Source organism: Canis aureus, chromosome 3, assembly GCF_053574225.1.
Source record: "Canis aureus isolate CA01 chromosome 3, VMU_Caureus_v.1.0, whole genome shotgun sequence".
NCBI lineage: Eukaryota > Metazoa > Chordata > Mammalia > Carnivora > Canidae > Canis > Canis aureus.
In genome coordinates, this window is record NC_135613.1 from 24,485,100 (window position 1) to 24,504,802 (window position 19,703).

Below are 19,703 nucleotides of genomic sequence, written 5' to 3' on the forward strand. Positions count from 1 at the left end.
GCTGCGACACCCTGGCTCCTAGGGATCAAGGTGTCCCTTCCCTGAGTGTCCTTCCTTAGGGTCTTGTGGGAGGTACCTGGCCCTGCCACAGGCAGTAGGCCTTGACGTCCTGGAAGCCATGGGTGTCACCTGGGGCTCAGGGTCATCCAGGTCACCTTGGAGACACAGCCTTTGAAAGTCCACCCTACTTGCCAAGAACATAGGAGGCTGTGGGTGAAATTTCCACTCACACCCCAACTCAGGTCACCCATTTGTTCACCGCCCTCCCATGGGGCAGGGCCTTGTCTCTCTTGCATGGCCCCGAGAAAGCCCACATATACGGTGAATGACCACATGAGATGCGGCTTTGCTGCGGTCACGTGGAACCAAGGAGAGGCACAGCCCCATGATGGCAAACGTTGGCTTTATTACACAACACAGATAATGGACGTGACCTGAATCATGACGTCTTACAGCACCCAGGTCAAAGGGGGACACGCAACAGGGACAGCATGCCATGGGTGCCCCAGTGCTAAGGAAAACCCGTCACAGGAAAACAAACCAATACTCGCTCCAGCTCCCTTTGGGGAGGTATAAAAAGAGAAGAGGAGGAAAAATCCATCCAATCCCCACGAGGCCATGCATGGCCGAGCCCTGGGCCTATTCCCTGGAAGGCCAGCCTGGCTGGGCTCCCTCATCCCGCTGGACAACAAGGGTGACCACTGCCCCCATTCTAATATTTAAAAAACAGGCTCTAATTTGAGTCCAGATGTTGTATGACTGCTAGAAGGGGTCTCTGGGGCGGCACTCCAGGAGCCAGCTGAATTGAAACAAAAGCAATAGAAACCATGCAAGATGGAGTTTCCCAGAACTGTGGAGACCAGATACGCACTGTTGCAGGCGCTGGGCTCCCTGGGCCTTACCCAAGAGGTGGATGGACGAGAAAAGCTGATGTGCCTCCCCTCCCAATCTAGCTCGTGTTCTGCTTTCTCCTCCAGTCCTGCTAGCAGGACCATCATCTGGGGGCTTTGCTCCCAGCCCCATTTTGGAAGATAACATGTGGCAGGGAGCCTGAGGCTAGGAAGTGCTGGGAAATCCTCTAGTGTCCAAAGAACAGCTCCTGCCATCAACCAAATTCAGCTTGCACAGGATAGCTGTTCCTACAGCTATCCAGAGCTCTAAAGGGCTGATTTCCAGAGACTGATAGCCCAGGATGGATGATGGGAGCAAGTCGTGAACCCCCTGGGAAGAAGAGTTCCAGGAGCACTGGGTTCTTTCTCCCTCCTCCCCATCCTTTCCTGAAGACACCTCCTCCGGGCAATGACCCCTGGAGACAAGGACAGGACACCCACAATGTTGGGGTCTTGCCAGGGAATGTGCTCACCCTGACTGGTGGCCCTGGTCACAGGGCCCCTGAGCAGGTGTGTGGGCCATCTCCCAATGAGCACTCCTGGCCCATGGCCACCACACTTGCCAGGCGAACCCAGACTGGCCAAAGCTGTTGCTAGGACATCGGTCCAATTGACTCACAATGCCTGCAGCAGAGCTTTATCTGTTCCTGGAGCAGGCCTGGACCAATGGTTGAGGCATGGGAGGAGGCCGGCTAAGCCCACAGGCAGATTCCTTCAGGGCAGTTAAGGTCATGGGAAGACCCAAGATGCTATTGTAGCTTTGGAACACTGGAGGACTTGGTGATGCTACTCTGGGCTCAGTGGATGGGGAGGCGGGTAGGATGGACAGACTGGACATGGCTGTGTGAGACTGGAGAACAGATGGACAGATCCACGCATGCTGTGTTTGGAGGTAGATGGTGGAGAGACGGGTGATTAGGTGAAAGTTTGAATGGGGGAGGGTGGAATCAAGTGATAGCTGGGATAGAATAATGGTTGGCAGATAGATGGGTGGGTGTTTGGCTGAATGAGTGAATTGATGGGTGGGTGGATAGATGAGTGGATATATGGATGAACAGATGGATGCACAGTTGGATGGGTAGATTTGTGGATAGATGGGAGGGTGGAGGGATGGGTCGATGGATAGGTGGATGGATGGGTGGGTGGGTGGATGAGTGGGTAGGTTGATGGGTGGAAGACGGGTGGGTGGATGGATGGGTGGGTAGGTGGATGGATGGATGGATGGATGGATGGATGGATGGATGGGAGGGTGGATAAATGGATGGATAGGTGGATGGGTGGATGGATGGATGGACCGACGGATAGGTGGACAGATGGATTGGTGCATAGATAGATGAGTGGGTGGTTGGATGGATGGAAGGATGGGTGGATGGATGGGTAGATATGTGGATGGGTGGGTGAATGGATGGATGGATTGATGGATGGCCAGACAGATGATGGATTGGTCAGAAGGGTGAGCTGATGAAATAAAAGAATGGAAAAACAATTATAGGTTGGCGGCGGGTGGGGGGGGATATGCAGAATAACAACCAGACATGCTGGCTAGACTAAGGTGGAAGGCAGGATGAGTGGATGACAGTGAAGGGGCTTTGGTGTCATTTTGAAGATATATTTGGGAAAGTTGGCAAAAGGAGAAAGTCAGGGCCTGTCCTGATCCCTTTGTACCATGTCATTAAGATGAAACCAAAACCAGTATTTCCCAGCCTCTCCCCTGCTGCTGAACCTCTAGAGGCCTGGATGAGTGGCCCCACCTGTGGAGCCCATGGGGCAGTCTCTTGTCAGAGCACTTGGCTCCTCTCATCCTGGCCTGACCCTCCTGGACCCCAAGGCTATCTCCATCTTTCCTCTTTGTCCCTGGTAACACCCACGTCTTCCCTTTGGTCCCAGTGAGCTGTGGGAATGAGGACCCCCTATTCAGATGGCGTTTGGGGTGTGTCAGCCTGTTCACGTGTGGAAGGAGGCGGTGGTCTTTGTAGAGAACGCTCTGCAGACACAACCTGGGGATGGTGACCTGTCCTAAAGGAAAGGCTACCTGGGTCCAGGGCAGGCTGGGAAGCAAGAAGATAGAGGAGGGTGTGGGAAAGGTTGAGGGGTCACACGCTGGGGGTTGGGAGAGCCTAGGGTGCCAGCACCCTTCTCGTTATTCCCCCGACTGTGCACCATACGTGACTTGGCTCTGGACCAGGGAGCTCTGCCTTCCTGCAGTAGCTTTGGTCTAAGGATGGGAAAAGAGCCCTTTTGGTTTGATTTACAGGGAGGGAGGCTCTATGAGCAGCCGCCTTTCCCTGAGCATTTGGGTCACTTGTGTGTCTAACCTGGTGGTGGCCAGCGGGAGGGAGAGCCTTGCACACTGCCCTGCTGGCCAATGGTTCACAAGCTCTGGAAGGTAGCAGAGAGCAGGAGGCTAGGCCCCCCTTCTGGGGATCCCCTCTGTGTGAGAAAAGCAGGTGTATACTCCACATTTATGCCACCAGCCTATCTCCTGATGCAGAAACTCGCCCTCAGCCCTTCCCCAAGGCTATTGGTTCTGCTGTGAGGTCTTTGGCCGAATGGGGCCTGAGCATGGTGATGGACAGGAACACCGGCTCCCCAAACCCAGACAAGCTCCCACGCCCTCCTCAGGCTTCCCTGGGTGAGAGGAGCTGCCGGGCACTTGTGGACACAGCACTTCCCTGGACATCCCCCTCCTGCTGGCTCAGTCCTCTGCTTCTCTGCTTCAGCACTGCAAGCCCTCCACCCGACCTGGCTGCCATACCCCGACCCTGCCACGCTCTCTGCCTGCCGGCAGGGGCTCCATCCATCAGCCTGTGGGCAGCTCTTTGTGCCAGGCTGCTGCAGCCCCCTGGGCATGGATGTGGGAACCACACTGGAAAAAATGGCCTTTTGTAGCTGCCCTGAGGGTGACCTGTTTCTAACAGCGAGGGTGGGAGGGGCAGCCCTGGGCTGGACTGTTAGCCTGGGGTATGGCAGGGAGACAGGCTGGCAGGGCACAGCAGCGGGTTCCAGCTGAAGGCTCCTCCATGCCTCGGCCCGGTCCTGACGCCAGGGACACGAGTCATCGGGGCCTTGGACCTGCTCACCCAGATCCGCGGTATACCCAGGACAGGCACCCTTTGGACACCGCCATTCACCAGCACAACCTTGGAGGAGACAGTCCAAGGGCACCCGCCTCTAAGATGCGCGTTCCAAACTGTTTTTGCAGGTTCACTGAGAGCATGAGACAAAGAGCAGCCTGAGAGACACGACAGGCGGGTGGGCTTCCAGTGTCCGGTTGGGAGCCCAAATCCCAAACTGGTCCTTGCTTTTCTGAAACCCACAAAGCAAACCTCTGTGGGGAGCACAGCCCTGGGACTGGAGCTGGTGGGTGTTTCTGGAGGATAACATAGGTCTGTCTGGACTTTCAGGATCGGGTTCCACCTCGAGGCAGGATTCGGAACGGCGCCCAGTCTGCAGTGCCAGTTAGAATCCTTCCTCTCAGGACCCAACAAGGAATTCCTACAGTTCTGGAAAAATTACAGCAATCATACAAACCCACTGCTCCCTGCGGGACCACAGTTCAGATTTCTTTGAAAATCTACTTCCTAAGCTTTATATACTTTCGCGGTTTCTCTCTCTTTTTTTATTTGGCAAACATCCCTTCTTTATTATCATCACCATGAATATCATTATTTGGACCTCTGCAAGGACTATGTACATTCACATTAGCATATACTATTGACCTCTTCCTCTCAGCGGGGCCCCCAGGAGCCCCGGTTTCAGTAGCTGATCACTCCCCGTATTGCACGGCTGCCCTGGTAATCCCTCACAGCAATGTGGGGAAATGCTAGGGCGAGGGGCCGCGTCTGCTGTGGATCCTCCCACAGGGCACACGCCAGGGCTTCCTTACTCCTTCATTTCCTCCAGGTGAGGTGAGGGTACAGGGCTGGGGGGGGGGGGTGGTCCGAGAGCCTGAGTCCCCCAGGAGCAGCTGGCAGGAACCGCGGGCCTCCCTGCCACAGCTGGCTGAGTTCGTCCACCAAGGCTGGTAAGGGCAGATCACTTCTGCTGGAAGCTTTCCTGCTGTTTCTGCACCCGGTGGAGGGAGGAGCGAGGGGACAGATGCAGGGGGGTGGGGGGGGTGGGCAGCGTGCGGCCCCGAGGGTGGGAGGAGAGGTAGAGGAGGAGGCACAGAGCCATAGCACCTACATGGCCTGGCTGCTGTCTCCTGGAGCTCTGAGAAGCAGTCAAGAACAACCCGAAAGATTGTCACAGTTTTGTTCCAGAGAGATTCTCTCCCGGGCAGGACACATTAGCGCTTTGTCACAAGTGGCAAACACGCGACGTGGTGACAGTTCATGGAGGTGTGAGGACAGACGGGGCAGCCCCCTGCACACAGGGACACAGGATGCGCACGCACATGGGCAGGGCACCCTCCCTTGCGCCAGCAGTCATGGCAGAGAAACACACGTTCCTTCTCGTTGAGTGAAACCCCCCCAACCCCAAAGTCCCCACACCCCAAACACAGATCAAAGCAAGAGAGCAGGACAACACCTGAACAGATCCAAGAGGGGAGGAAAACCGTGGACGAGATACTTTGGCAGTGACAAAACCATTTTGGATTTTGACTTCTTGTGTTTGCTTTTTGGATTTCCTTTGGAGCAGAGGTGTGTCCGGCGTCCTTGGCTGGCTAGCTGGCAAGGTAGTTTACAGGTATGCTTTCTTTCTTTTTTTTTTTAAAAAAAAAAAAAAACTTTTTGGATTTCTACTTAAAGCCAAAGAGTTTGACACTAAAGGAAAAAAAATCTGGAAAATGTTTCTTGAGTTGGAAATTGAAGTCTTTCTTACCATCTTCACTGCGTTGGCCACATGCCCCTGGGGTGGCGCTGGGCCACAGCGGCTCAGACCTCCAGCAGTTAAGATGTGAATTTCCGTTTCCCTTTTTCATCAGGAAGGGGACAAAACCCCCCTTTCCTTGTCCACTTCTGAGTAGGTCTGTTCCACAAAACCCCCCAAAATGTTTCACTGAGAATATAAGCCACCAAACAGATTTTTTCAGTAAAGAGAAAGTATACGAGAGTCAGAAAGACAGAAAAACGGGAGCGTGAGTGGGAAGGGGCCAGGCGGAGGAGGGACAGGCCGGTCACGCTCAGGCCACTGCTCCTTCGGCTAAAGCTCAGTGGGGGGCTCTGAGGACGCTTGGAGCGGTCACGGCGTGAGACCGTCAGGTAGCTGAGGAAGTTGCGTTGATGCAGTTTTTGTTGGTTCTGTTTACTTTTGGAGAGAAGCAGTAGCAGCAGTGGCTCCCAGAGCCGGGGCAGCGTCCGGCGGGCTGGGGGGGCCAGAGGGGCCAGAGGGTGTGGCCTCCGTGGGCCGGGGCGGTGGGGGGTCAGCGGGGCGCGGCGTCCAGGGGCCCAGGTGGGCCGGGGGAGCCGGGGCGGGACGGGCCCGCGGAGCTGGCCTCGCTGGGGCTGGCGGCTCCTGCGGGCAGGCAGGGGCCCAGGCTGGCCGTGGCGTCGGGCTGTGCAGGCCCCGGGTCGGCCACGGCGGCCGCGGGGCCCTGCAGGCTCTGGCCACACACATGGTGGTGCTTCTCCCAGTCCCGGTGCTGGCAGAAGGAGCCGCAGTAGCGCGCCGCGTTGCAGCCGCTGCACGTCTCACTGGCCTTGCGCCCGCAGTTCCAGCAGCTCTGGGGGAAGGGGACACGGTCAGGGGGTGCGGGGGGCCACGGGGCAGATGCTGGGCCTCGTCCCCCAGGTGCCTGGCCTGGCCGCAGACATACCCGCTCTGCTCGGCCACGGCGTCACGGAACAAGCAGAGAATGGCCCTGACTCGCCACAGCTCGTGGGCGGCTCTCTGTGGCCACAGACACCGGACAGCACTGTGGGGTCCCCAGGAGGGAAGGCAGCCACGGCCCAGCCCCCTCCTCTCTTCCGGGAAGCCCTCCCGGCTCACCTGGGCTCCAACCTCAGAACATGGTGGCCCTAGCCTGATAAAGACTGCCAGGCTCCCACGTGGGGGACACAGCCAGGCCTGCTGCAGGCACCCTCTGTCCCCGCCATCAGGCCTCTGCCCCCTTTCTGTGGAACGAGTGGTAACATCGGCCACCCATGGGAGCACAGGGTGAGCAGGGATACAGGGGGAGACCCGAGCTGGCAGCCAGGCTGAGGGACAGGGAGCCCACGCCCTCCCCGGGAGGAAGGCCCCTTGTCTAGGTGGCCCCCAAAGCCTCCTGGGCCTCCTGGCTCACTCTGCTCGGCCACCCTGGCCTCCCTGTGGTCCTCACTCTGCCAGGGGTGCTCCATCCTGGCCGCTCCCTTCTTGCAGTGACACAGCTCCCCCAGATTCTGCCTGGCTCACTCGTCCTGCTCTGGCACCTGCCCTGGCACCTGCCTCTGTGAGGTCTGCTTGCTCTGACCTGCCCGCTTCTCTGGAGCTGTGTCTGCTGAAGCAGCTGGTACAGACGCACGAGTGGACCATCTGGGGGGGGCCAGGCACACACAAACCAGGGGTTTTGGAGACGTGACCCTTTCCAAAGGACACTTCTAGGAGCCCTGCGGAAAAGCTCTCTCCCTCTCCCTGACTCCTCTGACATGTGAGTCCTCTTTGGATGAGGAGGAAAGGAACCAGCTGCCTCGCTGGGCTGGACATCCCTGGCCTCCAGATGCCCAGGTACCAGCACGACCACAACACTCATGCCCTGCTGTGCACGTGTGTGCCAGAGCCAAGGCGGCACTTTAAATGCCACCTGGGGTCTCCTCACGCCTTGTGCCACCCACGGGTTAGCGAGAACACGGGCTGCAGTGCATGCCAGCCTAGCTCTGAACGATGGTCATGTCTTCCTCAGGCACCGTCTAGAGCCAGCCACGTACCCCAGCATCAGGACCCACTTTGCCAGCTGCCCATGGGTGGGATGCTGGGAGGCCACAGAGTGAGGGTTTGGGGCCTGATCTGCAGGCTGGGGACAGGGTTGGGGGTGGGTGAGGGCCCCTACCTCGCTGGAGTCCTCCTGCTGGTTGATGACAGTCAGAGCGTCCTCTGAGGCCTGCCGCCGGGCTTCAGCCAAGGCCCGCTCCATCTTGGCACGTTCTGTGCTGATGAGCTCGTGGGCTTTTCGCTCGGCATCTGACACGGCTTTTTGCAGCTCAGACATCGCCTGCCGCTTCACCTCATTCACCGCCTCTTCTGCAAAGGACACACGGGCTATTGTCCCATGGCCTGGCCCAGCTGGGCCTCCTGGCATTGTGGGCAGGGCCTGTGCACCAGTGACCGGTCATGCAAGTGCAAGAACAGTTGTGGGGACATCTCCCAAGCCCGTGCCCTGCCTGAGTGTTCCCATACTTTAGTGTGCAGTGGCACTGTCCTGGACGGCGTGGCCAAGCCCACCCTGACTCAGGTTCCACAGGGAAGGCCCAAAAATCTGTAATCCTAACAGTTCCAAGTGATGCTGAAGCTGTTGGTGTCAGCACTGGGGCTGGTGGCACCCACGGGCAGAGGACCAGAGCTATAGTCTTCTGCCCCCTGTGGCCAATCTCGAAGCAGTCCAGGGGATGCCCCGTCTAGGGCTCTGCATTTTATCGCTCCCAAGCCCTCTGTCACCCACACTTGCCACCTCTGGCCTGCTCATGTCTGAAGATGAGCACGCTGTCCCTGGTGTTGCTGTTGTACTCTAAGCTGTCTGGCTAAGGCCAGAGCATCTGTTCTCTTCTGGTGGCATGATGTTCTCCAACACTGACAACCATCCACAGCCTTTATGGCCTGCCTCAGTTTACCTGGCAGTGCGCTTCTTGCACTGGTGTGTGAGGGGGCTGGGAGGAGATTAAGCTCCCATGAAGGAGACTTATATGATAGCATTTGCACACTGGGTGTGTCTGAGCTGCTGGCAGTGCCAGCGAGAGCTGCTTGCCCCCCATGTCAGCACCAGAGCTCCATCCAGCTCTTGCCAAGGGTCCATCATGGGCCAGATGGAAGCAGAGGAGACAGGCCAAGAGAAATGAGAACCCCACCCTCCTGTCCAGGCCTGGGCCTTGCCCACCTTGCTCCAGGCAGCTGCTGCTTGTCTATGGCCCCTTGGCCTCTGACTCTGGCTTGGGATGCTCTACTGTCTCTGCTCTCAAGATCCTCAGAGGGTCCTCCTCTTCCTTATACTTCATGTTGATTCCACCCACTAATCAGAGCATCTCTGGGGCCCTGCTGCTTCTCCCCACTGGCACCACCTCAGCTGAGCACCTGCCCCCCTCCCTTTCTTTCTCAAGCTACCTACTGGGGATGCCTGGGTGGCTCAGTGGTTGAGCACTTGCTTTTGGCCCAGGGAGTGATCCTGGGGTCCCGGGATCGAGTCCCACATGGGGCTCCCTGCAGGGAGCCTGCTTCTCCCTCTGCCTGTGTCTCTGCCTCTCTCTGTGTGTGTGTCTCTCATGAATAAATAAATTCTTTTTTTTTAAAGATTTTATTTATTTATTCATGAGAGACACAGAGAGAGAGAGAGGCAGAGACATAGGCAGAGGGAGAAGCAGGCTTCATGCAGGGAGCCCGACGTGGGACTCGATCCCGGGTCTCCAGGATCACGCCCTGGGCCAAAGGCAGTGCTCAACCGCTGAGCCACCCAGGCTGCCCCAATAAATAAAATTCTTAAAAAGAAAAAAGCTAAAAAAAAAAAAAAAAAAAAAAAAAAAAGCTACCTACTGGCTCCTGCGTCTGCCCCCTGCCCCAGAGTCTGTCCCCATGACACAATGAGCATCCCCACAGCACTTCCCCACATGGTGCTCCATGCCACACCTAGAAGGCCACAGGCTCTCTAGCTCTTAGCACTTCTCACACTTGTGTCCAGGTACATGCGTGTGTGTGCAGAACCCAAGGACCTGCTCTATTCTGCTGAATGACACACCACTGGTTCACCTGCAGATGTCAGGTGGCAGCTGTCCTACCCTGAATACTAAGTGCACTCCAACCCTCTTGCAGGGTCTGCAGAGCCCTGTGAGCTTTGCCAGCAGAGCACCCCATGCAGGCGGAAGCTCCTTGCAGATAAGAAGGGCATCCCTCCACCCCCAGGCCAACTGCACTCACCAGCCTTCCTCCATATCTCCTCAGGCATGTAGCCGGAGAGGGTCCTAGGCATGAACTCCCGGTGGGCGTCTGAAACACAGGGGTGCCAGCGTCATGCACAGAATGGGGCCATACCCAGTGGGGTAATGGGGACACAGTGTGTGTCCCTGGGGGTGGGGTCCCCTGAGGTGCCCACAGGTGGAAATCCTGTTATCAGCTGCTGGTGCGGGGCCAGGCAATATCAGGAAGAGGGATGCTCTGGAGCACCTAGGACCCTGCTGGGACCTGGGCCTGTCCTGGACCTCTCCTGGTTTCTACAGTCAGCATCCCAAGTCTGTGCTTCCAGTGGGTCAGGTTGTACATTTATGCAAAGCAAAAAAGGCAGCTCCTTTTCAAGGGAAACTCTTCGGTTGTATTTTACTGTAGTGCCATAATGGGGGTGTTGGTCTTGGTCTTTGGCACCCCTGCAATGCCCCCTCTGCCCCCATGATGCCCCTCAGAACGTACCTAGCTGAGAGCCCTCTGCACCCACGGAGCTGTTCAGGGGCCGGGCAGTGGCAGGTACGGGGCCCTTCTTGGCATCCTCCGTGTCACTGTAGCGCCGGATCCAGTGGTTGAGCTCCTCACGGTCGGCCTCCTGGCACTGGCGCAGAACCGTGAGTGACCGCCGTGTCTTCTCAGCCATGTCCATGATGCAGTTCAGGAGCTGTGGGTGGGCAGGTGGTGGCTGTGAGCATGTGCGGCCTGGTGTGGCTGCTCCGCGTGGGGGACGCCCAGGGAGCTTTTCCTATACTCTGGGCCTGGGCCAGCCCACTGTCCATGTGGCTGGCCACAGTGCGCTCAGAGCAACAGTGTGAAAATCGCCTCCCCTGCCTGGAAAGGGACCCCTGCTTGGAGCATGGGGGTGGGGGTAGAGAGCAGACTGAGTCCAGGGCTCTCGTCTCAACTCTGCAGGTTGTGCTCAGCCCTGGGGAGAGTGGATGGACCAGTACTGCCGTGGGGACCACCCTGCCTGGGCTCCCTTCCCACAAGGGAAGCTGGGGAGGGATGACCAGAAGCAGCTGGAAGGGGTCCCCACACCACCAAACCACCTTTCTCCCAGAGAAAGATGCTCTGCAGGCAGAGCTGGGAAGGTTCTGGGGGCTGGGTCCAAGCAGAAGGCCACTGAGGCAGCAGGGGCATGGCAAAGTGGGGCCCACAGGAGCCTGCTCCCAGGCTGCCCCAGGGCCTCACGGTCTGGGCGCACCCCCGGGGTCGTGGCAGCACCGTGGCCCCAGCCTGGACACTCACGTTGTTGAGATGCTTCCACTCCTCGGCCCACTCCCGCTCCGTGAGCCTGTGGTCGATCACTTCCTCCTGCCGGGACCCGTGCACCGCTGCAGGGGTGTGTGCACGCTCAGGCCCCATGTCCCAGACCCCCCTACCCCCTAGGCCCCTCTTGACCCCAGGCCTGTCCCGTGCTCCAGGCACTGCCCTTTCCTGTGTCCCCCTGGCCCCGCCCCTCACCCCAGGCACAGTTCATTTTTGTGCCCAAGCCACCCCCATGCCTCCAGGCCCCGCCTCTAACCCAAGCCCTGCCCCAGGTCCCACCCCTCATAGAGGCCCCGCCCCTCACCCCAGGCTTGCTGGTGCTCCAGGCACTGCCCTTTCCTGTTTCACCCCCAGGCCCGGCCCCAGGCCCTCCAGGTCCCGCCCTGGGCCCCCAGGTCCTTGGGCTTTGCCTGCCTGAGGGAGCAGGTGAGGAGGGGTCCCTGGACAGACACTGCCCACTGCCCTTCCAGGAGGTCAAGAACAGGCCTGGCCTCTACTCAGTGTTTGGGAGGAAGAGATGGGTCCCCATCCCTTGTTCTACACTTGGCTACCTCTCCCCTACCTTCCTGTCTCCAAATCCACCATATCTCAGTTTTCCTGCGTCGGGCCTCACTTTGATGGCCTTAGCTCTCCTCAGAAGCCCTCGGGCTCACTGGTGGCTGCCTGGCTCCAGCCCATGCTCTACTACTTCCTCTCAGCCAGGGGGACTCCTATACACCACACCCTCAAAGCCCAGGTCCCAAGCCCTCTCCCCAGCAGCCCTGAGCCCTTCAGAATTCATTCAGCCCCAGGCAGATCCCCTTGTTAAACAGTCCTGGCCGCTTCCTTGTTTATTCTGTCCCCAGGGCAGGGCTGCTGTGTCTCCTGGGCCGAAGTCCAGCTAGGCGAGAGGCTGTGTTCTGGCTCATCTGCTGGGTCCCAGGGTGGTCCCTGGGGTCTGGGGAAACCAGAAACCCCAACCCTTGCTCCCCACAAGACCGCAGGCCCCTCACTCATCACTCCCTATCCTGCCTACCGTCTGGGGTCTGGGCGTGGGGGGTAGGGAAGGCTTTCGGCAGGTGCACAGGAGGGGAGGGCCCCAGGTGCCAAGCAGGGCTCTGTGCTCAGTCCCTGGGCCAACCTCCAAGGGCGGCTCTACTGTCACTCCTATCCTACAGATGAGACCACCAAGACTGGCTAAGGGGACGTGTTTGCCCGAGGTCACCCAAGGTCAGCCCATGCCTCAACTGTGCCTTTAGCTACTGGCTGGTGCAGCTCGAGACTGAAACAATGGGGTGTGCCCCCCCATCCCTGGCCTGCTAATGAGAAACAACACAACCCTGAACTGAGGAATTCACACTGTTGCAACCATGTCGGCCAGTCCTCACATATCAAGTGCTCTCAGCCCCCACACTGGTTGGATGTCTGGCCGTGGTGCCCCAAGCCTATGCTGGGTGACCTAGAGCTGGCCGGTGCTTCCTGGGCAAGGGTCTATTTTGGCTCTTCCAACCCATGAGGGTCTCCTAGCCCCACTCCTCAAACTGTAGGAGTAAGAGGCAGCAGCCACGGCCTGCTGTCCACCGCCCTGCCACCCGCAGAACCAGGGCCTGTGCCAACGCCCCAACCAAAATAGTGGCTGAGATCTGCCTGACAGCTGGCGTTTATTTTTGCATTAGCAGAAGCGGGAGGGAATTAGCACCTGCCCGACCCGGCTGCAGGGAGCCAGACGCTGTCACCTGCTGCCTGGGCCCAGGCCCTGGAAGCTTCCGTAGGGTGGGGGCGGGACATGGCCTTGTACAGGGTGAGGCCTCTGCTGACCCTGCCTCTGGGCCCCCCATGGGTGGCCTGGGACACTCAGGGGCAGCTGTTTGCAGGCTGTCCTCCCAGGACACGGGGGCCCCTATGTGGGCCAGTCCTACTCATCTCAGTCTCTGACACAGAGGTGGGTCAGAAGGTCAAGGTGATGTGGCCAGAGGGTTTGGGCACATGCACTGGGCTTTCTGGGCCTTCTTCTGTGTGACATGGGCTTGTTGATGGGTCACATACATGCCATAAGCACCAGGGTGTGCTGCCCCCATGATAGGGTAAAGGATACAATGCTCCCAATGATACCAGCCCTGCCTCTGGGCCAGGCCGTGTGTGGACACTAGCCTCACACCACCCTGAGGAGCAGGACCCATCAGGTCAGCTGACTGGAGAGACACTGAGGCCCGGAGGTCACATGATGCAGCCTCAAGGACACATGTGGGGAACTGGTGGAGGTCAGAGGACAGGCGCCCTGCTCCTCCTCTTCCTCCGCAGCACAGCTCACCCTCGGTGAGGCACTCACAGGCCTGGTGTTGTGGGGCTCCCTTCCATCCCATGGTGAGAGGGGGAGTGTGCGGTCAGTGGTGCTCATTGGGGCTCATGAGTCTTGGGGTGCCCAGGCCCAGAGCATGGGAGTGCCCTGGAGGCAGGAGCTATGGGACCTGGGAGCCTCCTCACAGGCACCCCCACTCTGGCTAGGCATGAGTCTCCTCCTGGCTGGCCCTGACCACCCCCACTGCCCCAGCTGCATACCCTGTGTGTGTGTGTGCGTGTGTGTGTGCGTACATGTGGCCAGCAGCCAGTGCCCCACAGGCCCTGGACAGGCACCTCTGCAGCCACAGTGCCTGCCCCCCTCCGACCCCTGACCCGGCCCTTCCTAAGGCGAAGGCCCCAGGGCCGTACCCCACTCACATCCTCTCCCCACATCTGTTGCTCAGCAGATGAGGCTGTGTGGATGAGGATGTGCTTCACTGCCGCCACATGCAGGCACACGTGTGAGACCCCCCCAACCCCACTCCCTGGCGCACAGCGCACTGCTCACCAAGGTGCCGATGGCGCTCCCGCAGCTCCCGGGGGTCAGAGTGGCGATAGGTGTCACGGAGGTGGTGGGCCATGGCTATGTCTTCCAGCCGGTAGTGTGGCGGTGGCGTGGGGTGGGGCAGCCCATTGCTGGGGCTGTAGCGCTGCGCGGGGCTCAGGGTACAGGGCCGTTTGCTGAGGTGGTCGGGGTGCAGTGGGTCACGGTCTGACCCGTTCTCTTTGGTCCTGACCCAAAGGGTAGGTCGGGGGGGGGGGGCGGTGGTCACAGACCATGAACCATGGACAGAAGGCCAGGCGGGAGGGATAAGGAAGAGAGGTGAGGGCAGAGGAAGAGAAAGAGCCAGAGGACAGAGACAGATGCACAACAAGAGACATGAGGCCCAGCCAGCACCCCGCTGTCCCTCCTCCTCTGGGGCTTGCGCCAGCCTCCACCCCATTGCTGGTGTCTGGGCTCCTGGGGCCAGTGGTCAAGGAAGCCCGAGCCTCTGTTGAGGGAGTGAGGAGCTGGGCACGAGGGCCAGCCCAGGTGCCTGGACACTTGGGTCCATATCCAGCCCAAAGATGAGAGCCAGGCAGCTTTCTGCTGCAGAGGCTCCCTCCCGACCCCTCCCTTGTTCTCCTGGGGGGGCCATCTGAGTCCTCAGGACACCACACCCGGCCCTGTGCGGTGGCCTTGAGGGCTTGGCCCACGGTCTCAGCCCACTAGCTGCAGGCCACGGAATGCAGCACCATGTTGGCCTGGTACCAGGCAGCTGCCGAGCCGGGCTACCAGAGGCAGCTCAGGAGAGCCAGGCAGGGCAGGAGCCAGCCCTGCTGCCTGCTCTGCAGCCACAGGAAGCCCCCTTACCTGTCAGGTGTCCTCCTTTTGCCGTTCTCGTTGACTTCCAGGAGGAGCTCCGAGGAGTCGATGGGGGAGGAGGCGTTGGCATCCAGCAGGAGCTGCTCGTGCTGGGCCAGGTACTGGGCAGGGGTCTGCTTGGCCAGGCGGGCGCAGTGCAGGAGTTCCCTCTGCAGCAAGGGCAGGTTTGCCTGCAGCAGGGGAGAGGTGGCCTGCACTCACTGCGGGCAGGGCCCAAGACACAGGTGCACTCTGATGCGAGGCAGGGAGGCCAATGGCCAGCCTTGTTTTGTGACCTTGGGCAAGTTGCATGACCTCTCTGGGCCTTGTGCTCCTTCACTAAAAGGGGAATGCGGGTGGAACTGTACCCCCCAGGGCACGCAGTGCCTTGAGGTTCAATGGAACCCTGAGTTCAGATCCTGGCCCCCCAGATTGGGGTTTATCCACTTCATCAAGCTTCCTGCACTGGTGGCATCTGGAGAAGGCAAGCAGGGGATCATAACCAGGACTCCATGCCATCAGCCCTGGGAGCAGACACCCAATTACCTGCTGTGTGGGAAGGAGAAGTGAGGCTCAGAGAGGGGAAGCAGGTACCCTCCTAGCTAACTGTAAAGGGAGGAACTGGGAGCAGCACCCCAGCAAACTGTGGAGAGGGGAGCTTAGAGCAGCACCCCAGCTAACTGTAGAGGGAGGAGCTGGGAGCAGCACCCCAGCTAACTGTAGAGGGAGGAGTGGGGAGCACCGTGCCAGCTAACTGTAAAGGGGGGAGCTGGGAGCCGCATGTGGCAAGTCTGTTCTGGACCCCAAAGTGCAGGCTGGAAATCCTGCTGTCCCACAGTCTTCCCAGAGGCCCATGGCCTAGCAGGGGGACAAGCTGGACGGGGGCCCGCGGCAGGCAGCTTGGGAGAGCCAGCCGTTCTGAGTATTTGTAAATAAATACAGTTCCCCAACTTTCTCATGGTGTTTCAGAGCTGCCGCCGCCTCCTGCCTCTGCTCTCCCGCCTCTGTTAGCGCATCCACCCGGACCTGACCAAGCAGCCGATGCATTTTTGTCAAGCAGTGCCGGCTGCTAGGCCTGTTTTTCTATTTGGATAGCTGAACGGGCGCCAGCCCGCCATCTGTCGAACACGTTACGAGCAAGAGCTGGGAAAGGAGGTCCCGGGAGGTCTGAAGACGCCAAACATCCTCCCTCTCCCTTGCTGGCCGCCCCTCCCGAATGGCCTCCCCTTGGCTGGCTCAGCAGGGTGGGGACCACACGGGCACCGGCTGGTTGCTGTTAGGGCAGTGGAAACATCTGGATTCCCGGCCGGCCGGGGCCAGCTGGGAGCCAGGGCAGAGGGCGGAGGGCCGGCCGGGTGGGGCAGCGTCTCCCAGCTTCTGGAAAGCTGCACCACGTAGCCATGCACGGTGTCAGGCTGGGAAGAGGGTTCAGGGGTCCCTGGGGCCCTTGGTGGGGGTGGGGAGGAGAGGGAACCCCAGACCAGAAGAACCCCCCCCAGCTAATAGGCGCCTTGGTGTCACAGGTTCCTCTGGGCTGATCACAGGAGCCCTGCGAGCATGGACACTGCAGAAAGGCCCGGAATGACCTCCTTCACAGATGGGCACTCAGGCCACCAGGGGAATCGGTGTTTGCACCCCGATTATGATCACGGGGCTAGTTGAGCTGGTGACCCACATAATGAGGACTTATGGTGTTGCTGCTGCTTTGTTGAGCTCCTTGCCTGATGCCCACACAGCCTGTGTGCTGTGGGCCCATGGTCAGCCCATCCTGGCTCTGGCCTGTGATCCCGGGCTGGCCACTTTACTTCTTCACTTCTCCCTCCTCTGTGCGTGGGGCCATGCGAAGCTGTCTCTTGCCCCTGAGAGGGGGGTCGCTGCATCCCTGGCGACGCAAGAGAGGCCCGAGACCCTAGCCCCACGCTGGAGTCTGAGCCAGGCTGGCCACAGTTCCAAGGGTTCCCATATGGGCACAGCACATGGTGGGCGGTGCTACCCGTCTGCTCAGCCCAGGTCACAGACTGGAGGGAGACCAGGGTCCAGCCGCGGCCAGGCCGGGGGCACTCCCGCTGTGCTCCCCTGCAGCCTGTGTTCTTAAGTGGCCGGGGCTCCTGCCATGGGAGGGGGGCTCCCCGGGCAGGACCTCCAGGCCAGGGCTCTGGCCGGCACCTCATCACCAAGGCCTGCAGACAGAACTGGCTGCACCCCAGAAGCTCCATATCAAGGAGATGGATTCCTTGTCCTTGACAGTCTGCTGGCCCAGAGCCCCGGTGGGGTCACAGGCACAGAGCATGGCTGGCAGGCCCCTTAGTCCAGCTGGCCCCGATCACCATGAGAGCTACTGAGGCATGAACGCCCCCGAGGAGCCCTTGGGGACACTGTAGGCAGAGGGGAAACAAGGCCAGGGAGATGTCTCACCAGCCGCATTAGGCCCAGCCTGTCCTGCCTGACACCACATTGGGCTGCGTCTGGGCAGACAGGGGCTGTGGTGTGCAGTGGGTGGGGGGCTGCAGGCCTGCCTGGGGCCAGAGCCGGGGACGCTGGATGTTCCCTGCTCCTCCGATAAACATGGGCAGCTGAGCGGGCGGGGACATCTGCTGTAAATATTTGACCTGACAGAATGAGCAGGCTCGCTGTGTCCCCAAAGATGGGGACCGTGGAGTCAGCAGTCAGCGGACGGAGGAGGGAGGGAAGGGCAGGGCTCCTGATGAATTGCGAATGACTGCCAGATGGGCCCAAGCCCCGGCTCTGCTGGCGGCTGTCGTCCCAGCTCAGGGTGTGAGCACAGCAGGGTGTGGGCGGGAGGGCAGGAAGGAGGGAATGGAGGACGGATGTGGGGCGGACCAAGGTCCCCAGGTCAGGGACAGGCAGGGCAGCCGGGTGGCCCAGGGCACACCCAGCAGAGGCCAGGGGCTTGGAGTCCGATGGATGTGCCCCCTGCTTTCACGGTTGCAGGTGCCCACAGGGGCAGCTGCAGAAGAGTTTGCAGAGCGTGCCTCGTCTGTGGCGGTTTTAAATGCTCAGGTGGGGACACGCGACCTGAAGTGAGCATGTGCCCTGTTCACACGTCACCTCGCGTACCCCTCCCAGTGGCCTGAGGATGACTTCTGTTGCACGTGTGCAGAAGCTGAGTCAGAGGGGGAGCTAGCTGGGCCCAGGCTGACAGCAGCCTGGTGGCAGGGCTCAAACCCAGGAGCTTGGGACCCCCCGGAAGGCAGCCCCAACCAGGCCGAGTCACGCAGGTGCGCTGTGCCCAGAAGGGCCACATGGTCACATCTCTTTGGGAAGTGTTTACCCTCCCTGGGAGACATGTGATTTCCCTTGTGGAGCCAAGGCCTGGAGAAGTACCACAACACAGAAGCGGGTCCAGGGGTTCTGGAACTACGCTTGTCTCATCTCTGTACACACACAAACCACCCAGCATTTGTCAAAACACAGATTCTGATCTGGGGGCTCTGGGCTGGGGCCCAGGAACCTGCATTGCTCACAAGCCCTGGCGCAGCCGTTGCCACGGGCCTGCCACCACCTCTTCCTGCATGGAGGGTCCACTATTTGTCTTCCACATTTGACCACAGGACCCTGTTCTCTCTGACACCCATGCATGGCTCTGTCTGCCCACCCACAGGACCCCCACCACCTGTCCCTCCATCTGTCCCGACCCTCTCCCTCCCTGTACTGCAGCCACACGCCCTCCCTGCTCCTCAAGCACAGCAGGCACTCTCCTACCTCGGGCCTTTGTGCACCATGTCCCTGATGCTTGGGAGGCTCTGTTCCTGCTACCCACCTGCTTCCCTCCCTCACCCTCCTCAGCCCACACCCGATCCCTCTCGTCTCCACCAGTCTGTAGCCATCATATGTTGACCAAGTGCCCTCCCACCGGAGCCTCGGTTTCAGGAGTGACTCTGCCTGCTGTGCTCACCACCATGTCCCCATGCCTCTTGCTGCAGTACCAGGCACATAGTAGGTGCTCAAATCACAGCTGCAGAGTGGATGAGCGTGTTTAACCAATAATGTAGGGGTGCCCAGGGTGCCCTGCGAGCATGGGGTCTGGGGCTGATGGATCTGGTCTGGCAGCTGGCGTGCAACAGATCAGCACTGCTCCCACAGTTCTCTCCAGGGTCCCGTGAGGGCTGAGGGTGGTTCCCAATCACAGATCTGGGGCTTCGTGGTGGGCCCTGCTACCAGAGGGGATGGATGTGTCCTTACCTTCAGGAAGGGAATGACGAATGGACGCAGAGGGAAGTTGGTGGCCTCTTGGAGCTTGGAATGGAACTCCTCAATGGTCAGCGTGGAGTTCTGAGGGAGGAAATACACCTCACGTTGGCCTGAGTCCAGTTGCCTCGCCCTAGGGTCGCAGCACGCCCCTCAGCACACCGCAGGGCCCCACTTACCACGAGCCCCAGCACCAGTGTGCGCACACGCTCCCCGATCTCTGGGGAGATGTCGCTGCCAAACTGCTGCAGGGTGGTGAGAAATCGCTTGAGCTTGCTGAGTTGCCGTGCCCCACAGGCAGGGGGCAGGTGCTGTGTGGACAGCGAGGCTGTGGACGAGGTGGCTGGGCCATTGCTGAAGCCACTGGGCATGGATGGGGCACCGTTGACGGCTGTCGGAGAGTGGCTACCGTTCATCACTGTGGGAGGAGAGGTAGGCTGAGGACCAGAGCCGAGAGCGCGGGTGCATGCTGGAGCCCGCAGCGGTGCCATGGGGGCACCAGACACCCTTCACGGACATGTAGACTGGGGCTCCAGGTCGGCAGTGGGTGGGGCTGGCTGGAACATGGCCTCGATCCAGGGGCAGCCCTCGCTTAGCACCACCCCTCC

General features: G+C 59.8%; 1 protein-coding gene across 8 annotated transcripts in view; it reads right to left on the bottom strand.

Annotated features, from left to right (window-relative positions):
- Positions 1-386: 386 nt before the first annotated feature.
- Positions 387-19,703, bottom strand: part of CBFA2T3 (CBFA2/RUNX1 partner transcriptional co-repressor 3) — a 91,699-nt gene continuing 72,382 nt past the window's right edge. For all 8 annotated transcript variants that reach the window (XM_077891134.1, XM_077891137.1, XM_077891140.1 and 5 more), the window contains 9 exons: positions 19,275-19,513; positions 19,090-19,179; positions 14,896-15,077; positions 14,050-14,273; positions 11,202-11,287; positions 10,419-10,617; positions 9,933-10,001; positions 7,861-8,051; positions 387-6,555 (listed from right to left, as the gene is read on the bottom strand). In XM_077891134.1, coding sequence (XP_077747260.1) covers positions 6,256-6,555; positions 7,861-8,051; positions 9,933-10,001; positions 10,419-10,617; positions 11,202-11,287; positions 14,050-14,273; positions 14,896-15,077; positions 19,090-19,179; positions 19,275-19,513 — 1,580 coding nt within the window. In that variant the 3' untranslated portion in view covers positions 387-6,255. The remainder of the gene's footprint in view (positions 6,556-7,860; positions 8,052-9,932; positions 10,002-10,418; positions 10,618-11,201; positions 11,288-14,049; positions 14,274-14,895; positions 15,078-19,089; positions 19,180-19,274; positions 19,514-19,703) is intronic.